Below are 8,715 nucleotides of genomic sequence, written 5' to 3'. Positions count from 1 at the left end.
AGCCGGAGATGAGCGTAGTAGAAGAGCAAGCAGGATCTGGAGCCAAAAGGGATGTCAGCAAAACAAGTCTTCAACAGGAGCACAGGAGAGCATCTCTAGAGATGTGACTAAGGCAAAAGGCATAGATCATCTGGACTGGACGTCTTAAGTAGGCAGCACCGACAAGCAGGATCATCAACAGTTGAGTCACTGTGGAGAGATAGGAGCTGGCAATTAGCTGACAGCTGAGCGGCCAGCTCAGAGAAGGAAGGGCTGAGCCCAGCCCTGACAGTGGGAAAATGTGTTATGGTTTGATGAAACCAAGGTTCAACTTTTTGGCCATAGTTCCAAAACATATGTTTGGTGCAAAAACAACACTGCGCATCACCAAAAGAACACCATACCCACAGTGAAGCATGGTGGTGGCAGCATCATGCTTTGGGGCTGTTTTTCTTCAGCTGGAACAGGGGTCTTAATTAAGGTAGAGGGAATTATGATCAGTTCCAAATATCAAGCAATATTGGCACAAAACCTTCAGGCTTCTGCTAGAAAGCTGAACATGAAGAGGAACTTTATCTTTCATCATGACAGCGACCAAAAGCATACATCCAAATCAAAAAAAGAATGGCTTCACCAGAAGAAGATTCAAGTTTTGGAATGGCCCTGCAGAGCCTAGACCTGAATCAGATTGAAAATCTGCAGGGTGATCTGAAGAGGGCTGTGCACAGAAGATGCCCTCGCAATCTGACAGATTTGGAGTGTTTTTGCAAAGAAGATTGAGCAAATATTGCCAAGTCAAGATGTGCCATGCTGATAGACTCATACCCAAAAAGAGTGCTGTAATAAAACCAAAAGGTGCTTCATCAAAGTATAAATTTAAGGGTGTGAACACTTATGCAACCATATTCTTTTAGTTTTCAGTTTTTACTTCCCTCCACCTAAAAGATTTCAGTTTGTTGTTCAACTGAGTTGTACAGTTTATAGATCACATTAAAGGTGGAAAAAGTTCTGAAATTATTTATCTTTGTCTCATTTTTTTACATCACAGAAACCTGACATTTAACAGGGGTGCAAAAATGCACCTGAATGTCTTAAAATTAGGGGCCTGTGAGGCACTGCATGCTGCATCCAAAAATTGTTTGTGTGCTTCAGAAAGCTACATGTCCCAATTCTATGATTCCTTGGGGCATGTAGTGATGATGTTGTAACAGATTAGTACTTGCATGTATAAATAGTCTGCCTATTAAATACCATGAATGTTTTTTGGTTGTGAAAGACAAGTCAAGAGTGCAAACCATCGTCACTTCCTACAGGCCTGGACCAAGTTGGGTGGGAACAAAAACGGTTAGCAGCAACCACTGGTTTCCAGCAGAAGTTGCCTCCCTGAAGCAAGAAATAGACTTTGCGGGAGGATTTCTGCTCTGTATGATAGCTATGAAAAGGAAAGATATGGTTTACTAAGGAAAGAGATTAATTTTGGATTTGGAGATTCTTTGTGCTACGTGGAATGCTATTTTAACCTATCAGGCCACTGGTGGTGCTGTAAGCAAAGAGGAATTTACATAGCCCAGTCATCAGGAACCCCAAAACACCTACAGTATCTCACAAATAATAAAGCACTGGGAAAGTTGGCTACTGTGTGCTAAAAAGAACACTGATAAAGTAAACTGAGTACATTTTCAAATATTATGACAAGTGTAATATTTCTAGTTTCCCAAAGAGAGAACAAAGCAGAATCTTTTTTCTTTTAGATTCTCTCTCTCCAACTCAAAATATGTAGGGAGCAGGCAGGGGAGAAACATGAACTATACAGCTCTAAAAACAACAGGCTTCATGTACTTCCTGGATATGAACCTAAATGTTAATATTTATTACATTTATACCTGACTAAAAATGAAAACATTTTTAAATTGTAGTTTTAAATCCCGAAACCATTGTACAGCTAGAGGATGCCTTACTGACCGTAAGCCAATGCTATGGTCAAACCCAACAACTTTTGTTTTATTATATCTCTGGCTGCACCATCATCTCAGATCACATAACATACAATTCCATACACCAAACACAGTGTTTCATTGCATTCAAAATAAATCAATCACATTAGGATTTCTTCTTACAATACCAATTATTGCCAAACAATGAAAGTGTAAATATTGATCCCCCTCTGTAAGAGGAAGGAAAGTGAAGAACAAGCACCAAAATTGGAGTAGTGGTGAAGAAGGTTTAAATGAAGACTTTTTCCTACAGCATCAAGTGCAGAAATAAACTGAAAAAGACAGAAAGAAAACAATTAGAAAATATAATAATTCGCTAAATAGCAGAGGTTAAAGCATAAGTATAGTCAGCATTGAAAAATATTCCATGTATTCATAGGAAAACAACACATACAGTATATAAGCAGAAAATGGTGGTCTTCTTCCAGGAAGGTGATAAAGCTACAGGGCCTGAAGTAAATTCAATGAATCGCTGTCACCCTCAACAGCTGCACAAGGTACACTGAGAAGGGGTGTTCACATTGTCACTGATAACACACTCCAACCACCAACCAATAAGAGCCCTTAAACATGATGCAAGAGGGCACCCTGTGTCTGGAAGAAGTGATTCAGGATGCCTTCTTGGATCCCACCTCTCAGCTCTGGTGGACTAAATACCTCAGTGGCTCCTGTGATGACACCACAGGGGGAAGGGAAAGACCTTGTGCTACCTAGGATATAGTAACTAAAATAAGGAATCAAACACCCCACATCTATGTAGTTAGCACAGCCAAGTCACTAAATAGGACAGAAATCCCTGGGTGAGATAGTCCAATTACCCAGAAGAGCCATCTATAGTTGTCCTGTCTCTTTAAACATGGTTTAAGTGGACTAAGAACATGATATAACTGGAACGGGAGTGAGATGAAAGAAGCCTTTAAGCCATTCTCTGTCGTGAATACTAATGCCCCTAGGACTTCTAGTGACACCTGGGTGAAGTGTACATTGCCTGGAGATGCAGCTGCAGCAGTCCTGTCTCTGGAACAACATTCAGGAATCATGAGCTGGATGTGCAAAGCCTAATGGGCAATTCAGAGCCTTCTGGGTGAGTTCTAATGACCCCGGAGAGTAATGCCGCGTACACACGGTCAGACTTTCCAACGGCAAATGTGCTCTCGGAGTTTGTTGTTTGAAATTCTGTGTAGGCTCCATCGGACAGTTTCCATCGGAATTTCCGTCACACAAAATTTGAGATCTGGTTCTCAAATTTTCTGACAACAAAATCCATTTGCATAAATTGCGATTGTGTGTAGACAATTCTGACGCATCTGTGAACAGCAATTTTCATGTCTTGCCAGATTCTCAATTGGATTTATGTCTGCACTTTGACTGGCCATTCTAACACATAAAAAGGCTTTGATTGCTCTGGCTGTATAATTAGGGTCGTTGTCCTGCTTGAGGGTGAACCCCCGCCCCAGTCTAAAGTCTTTTGCAACTCTAACAGGTTTTCTTATAAGATTGCCCTGTATTTGACTCCATCCATCTTACCATCAACTTTGACCAGCTTCCCTGTCCCTGCTGAAGAAAGGCATCCCCACAACATGATGCTGCCATCACCATGTTTCATGGCAGGGATGGTGTGTTCGGGGGGAATGTTCAGTGTTAGTTTTCCGCCACACATAGGGTTTTGCTTTTAGGCCAAAAAGTTAAATTTTGATCTCATCTGAACAGAGCACCTTCTTCCACATGTTTGCTGTGTTCCTTACATGGCTTCTCGCAAACTGCAAACAGGACTTCTTTTGGCTTTCTTTCAACAATGGCTTCTTGCCACTCCATAAAGGCCACATTTGTGGAGTGCACGACTAATAGTTGTATTGTGGACAGTTTCTCACACCTGAGCTGTGGATCTCTGCAGCTCCTCCAGAGTTACCTCTTGGTTGCGTCTCCGATTAATGCTCTCCTTGCCCGGCCTGTCAGTTTAGGTGGATGGTCATGTTTTGGTAGGTTTGCAGTTGTGCCATACTCTTTAGATTTTCGGATGATGGATTGAACAGTGCTCAGTGAGATGTTCAAAGCTTGGGATTTTTTTCTATATAATTTTTTTCAAAAAGTAAAGAGGGTGCCCAAAGGACAAGCTGAGCTAGCTGCACACCCCATAACAAACATGGAAGAAAGAAGATTTTTCTATATCCTAACCCTGCTTTAAACTTCTCCACAACTTTTTCCCAGAACTGTTTGGTGTGTTTCTTGACCTTAAAGTGGTTTGGTACCTAAAAATTAAAGTTCATGTTATTAAAATCAACAGCATACTTACCTAAACGAACCCTGAAAAAAAAAATATTATTTACTTACATTTTATTTCTGATGTTTCAGCTGACTTCCGGGTTGTCCTCCCGTGGGAGTAGGCGTGGCTATCGTCCTCGCAATGGTCCCTGGGAAATTTCCCAAGAATCCATGGGGGACAATGAAAGTTTTTCTTTCCTTGTCACTGCTCTCACTGAGCATGTGCAAGATGGAGCGGAGCATGCTGGGAGCCAGACGTCATCATATACCAGGAAGTAAATGCCTGTGGGCTTCAGACGCCCACAGTTAAAATGGAAAACGCCAGAGCAGGTTTTTATAAGTCATCCTGAGGAAAAGATTTGTCGCGCCGGGGGTCAAATAAACGCCGGACGTGGATGCCAATCGAAGGTAGCACTCGCCCACCAGTGAGACAGGTAAGAAAAAAATAAAAAAAGAGCGGAATCCCGCTTTAATAATACTGTTTGTTCATTAAGGTTCTCTATCAAACCTCTGAGGGCTTCACAGAACAGCTGTATTTATACAGAGATTAAAGTGTTACCAAATCCAGTAATATGAAAATTGTTCATCGCCCCCCCCCCCCCCCCCGCCCGCCCCACAGTTCACACAGCTTTTAAATCTTTTTTTTACATTAAAATATTGCCACTATATACCCTTTTGGCTTATCTGTATACCACAGTCGGTGATAAATTGCACAGTTTCTGCAGTGCTGAGAGTTCAATTAGGAGGAGATTTCCACTTCAGCCTGTATACACGCCCACATGTGTGATGCCAATATCATACCTGGCTAGCTCTGAGAACAAGTGATTTGTCTCTCCAGCATAAAAGACACAACTGAGCATGTGTGTGACGGACTGGGGTTTATATGGTCACAAAACAGACACCCCAAAGCAAAGTACATACTCATTTTTTTTTATATTTCTAAACATGTCCCTTCTATTCTATTAATAACCAGTAGATGGCAGAGAAGGTACACAAACAGAGTCTATATAAGGCCACACACCATGTGACTGGAAATTAAACTACTTCCAGCCATAAAGTCAGTGGTCATATCTCATGCTGTTTGTGTGATTCTTTGCAGGTATGTACTCTAAATTGTTCCTAATCTGTATTAACCTGTGATAGAAAGATTCCTAAACATCTTGAGCAGATTCAGAAAAAGTCTCAGCAGATTTTATGCTATAGTTTTGCTGTAATTAGAAGTTTAGAACAGCATGTGTCAGAAACAAGTGAAAAGTGCATAAGAACATGAAAATACTGAATTAGTCAGAACAAATGTCTATTATAAGCACTAAACCATTCTAAATAGGTATATTTAAACCTGATTTATTGAAAATGGCATAGATTTATAGAAGCACATGTTTTCTGTTATTTAATATAGAAAAAAACCTATTGTATGTAAAGCTTATGTATTGCATCATACAGACATGCAATGTGCACCATCTAGTGGTTAAAAAAGAGTACTACCATGAAAATATTTGTATTAAAGCAATGCATTGCTAGTATGATTATTGCACACTTAAAATGTACCAGAGAGATAAAGATAATTATCTATAACACTGAATAACAGGAATATATATGTTATTAAATATAGTAATGTTCATTGTTATAACTACGTTTTAAAATACTTTAGTTAAAATCGGTATTATATATATTGTTAATGGTTATAAACACGTGATTATAAAAAATGTAAAAGATGTATTGTTATGTAAAAATTAAACTACTTCCAGCCATAAAGTCAGTGGTCATATCTCATGCTGTTTGTGTGATTCTTTGCAGTCCACGCCAAGCTGATCACCTTATCTCATCGCGTCTACAATCATCGGCTCTCTTAATTCACATTTTGAGGCCGGTAACATGTGCAAGTTGGCTACTCTGCCTGTGTTAGCTGGCTTTCCCCAGATAGACAATGCAGGAGGGAAGGATCTCTGCATACAGGATAAAACAGTCTTTTTACACAATGCAGGGGATTAACCCCTTAAGTTCCACAGTGAGTATTAAAAGCATGCTATTGTGCATATACAGACAGATTTTACTGTTGTGGGTTTAGTAAAAATGTAAAGTACACACAGGTGGACTCTATTTTCTAATTAGGTGACTTCTGAAGGCAATTTGTTCCACTCAATTTTAGTTAGGGCTATCAGAGTAAAAGGGGCTAAATACAAATGCACGCCACACTTTTCAGATATTTATTTGTAAAAAATTTTGAAAAATACATTTTTGTTTTTGGTTGTAACATGACAAAATGTGGAAAATTTCAAAGGGTATGAATACTTTTTTGAGGCACTGTATGTACACTTAGATCCATATATATTTGGACATGGCACAATTTTATATTTCTTCAGGTATTTACCAAAATATATTCAAGCTTTAGTTAACAAAATGTATATGGGCTGAAAGTACACACACTCGGGTTTAATTTGAGGGTATGTACACCCAAATCGGAGGAAGGGTTTAGGAATTACAGCTCTTAAGAATATCCAACCCCCCTTTTTTCAACAGACCAAAAGTAATTGGACAATTGAATCAAAAGCTGTTTTCATGGTTGGGTGTGGGCTACTCCTTTGTTATTTCATAATCAATTAAGCAGGTAAAAGGTCTGGAGTTGATTCTTAGTGTGCTATTTGTATTTGGAATCTATTGCTGTGAACCTACATCATGCGTCTAAAGAAACTGTTCATGCAAGTGAAACAGGCCATTGTATGGCTTCAAAAATAAAACAAATCCATCAGAGATATAGCCGCAACATTAGGAATGACCAAATCAACAGTTTGGTACATTCTGAAGAAAGAAGAATGCACTGGTGAGATCAGCAACATGTAAAAGGCCTAGATGTCTACGGAATGACAACAGTGGTGGATGATCGCAGGATTATCTCTATGGTAAAGAAAAACCCATTCACAACATCGACAAGTGAAGGACACTCTCCAAGAGCTGAACATATTATTATCAAAGTCTACAATCAAGAGAAGACTTCATGAGAGCAAATACAGAGGGTTCACCACAAGGTGCAAACCATTCATAAGCCTGAAGAATAGAAAAGCCAAATTGGACTTTTCCAAAAAACATCTAAAAAAGCCAGACCAGTTCTGGAAAAGCATTATTTGGACGGATGAAACTAAGATTAATCTGTACCAGAATGACGGGAAGAAAAAAGTGTGGAGAAGGCTTGGAACAGCTCATGCTCCAAAGCACACAATGTCAACTATGTGTAAAACATGGTGGAGGCAGTGTGATGGCATGGACTTGCATGGCTTCCAGCGGTACTGGGTCACTGATGTTTGGCCAGTCAGGAGAGCTCCACGGGGGAGCCAGTGCAGCAAGAGGCTGCTAGCTGTGTGCACCAAGTTGGTCGGTGAAGCAGTCTGTAGAAGACAGACAAAGCCTGGCATATAAGGCCAGAGCAGCAGTGCTGCAAGTGAGAGCCAATTAGGCTGAATGTCGTTTTGTTGATGGAAAAAGGAATGCTGAAACCCCTGCAAAGGAAACCCATGTTTGTCTACTGAACTTGCTTTTAATAAAAATGGGCAAACAAAGAAGAAACAGCGAGTGGTGGTGTCCTTAAAGCTCTACATTTGACACTAGTTCTTTAGATTATGGTGGAGAAGTGCTTTGTGCACAATCCGAGATCCCTGCAATCAAGTAAGTTCATCTGTTTATATGAGCTTGAGACTGCACAATTTGTGTGAACCTGCAAGAGAAAAGCAACGTTCTTTAAAGAGACAGTGCTCTTAAAATTTTTTTTTGCTGGACTACAAAGTCATTCTGGAGTGACTGAGTATGGGGCAGTCAAAGCTCCTAAAAGAAGCATAGATCGCTGAAATTATAGACAGAGCTCTGTGGCTGGAGGAGTTGTTACCACCTGATCGAACCCCATACATGCCTGAACAGAGTTTGCCAAGGAGAAACGGGGCTGGCATTTGTCCCTAGCAACAATGGTCCACAGATGACTGCGAGTATGGAGAGTCCACCAAAATTTGAATCTGCAGTGGATTGGTGAAAGTGGCACCTGGCAGTACTGAACCAAGTTAAAGAGGAGAGCAACCCAGCCCTTAGTGCAAGGAGTGCCCCTGGCAACGCTGGTGCAAGTATGCCAGCTATCAAGGTGCAGAGGCCTAAAATGGAAAGCAGATGCAGTGTGGGAAGCCCTGACAAGACATGGAACCAAATGAGCTGTTTGCGATGCAGTGAGTGGGGGCATCCAGTCTCCAAGTGCCCTTTATCCCAGGCTCCAGTGCAAAGTTACCAAGCAAAGGTCTGCATCTGTGTTTTGGAAATGCCTGCAAGACGAAGTAGCCTGCAAGACAAAGATATTGCCTACAGAGGATCGTCGCAAGTTTAAAGCAACACCGCTTCATAGAGCGAGAAGTCTACGGGTTTGGGAGAGCCAGCAAAGTGCAGTTGGGAGAGTGCCATCTCCCTTAGCAACAGGGGAAAGTCACCAAGTACCATGCCAGGAATT

General features: G+C 40.8%; 1 protein-coding gene across 1 annotated transcript in view; it reads right to left on the bottom strand.

Annotated features, from left to right (window-relative positions):
* Nucleotides 1-1,822: 1,822 nt before the first annotated feature.
* LOC143988626 (vesicle-associated membrane protein 1-like) overlaps nt 1,823-8,715 on the bottom strand; it is a 77,962-nt gene continuing 71,069 nt past the window's right edge. The window contains exon 5 of the mRNA XM_077488325.1: nt 1,823-2,245. Coding sequence (XP_077344451.1) covers nt 2,229-2,245 — 17 coding nt within the window. The 3' untranslated portion in view covers nt 1,823-2,228. The remainder of the gene's footprint in view (nt 2,246-8,715) is intronic.

The sequence above is a fragment of the Lithobates pipiens genome, unplaced genomic scaffold, assembly GCF_037356315.1.
Source record: "Lithobates pipiens isolate NorthernLeopardFrog02 unplaced genomic scaffold, aLitPip1_a1.2 Scaffold_18, whole genome shotgun sequence".
NCBI lineage: Eukaryota > Metazoa > Chordata > Amphibia > Anura > Ranidae > Lithobates > Lithobates pipiens.
Note: the sequence above shows the minus strand (reverse complement) of the source record. Positions and strands in the feature narration are given on the sequence as shown.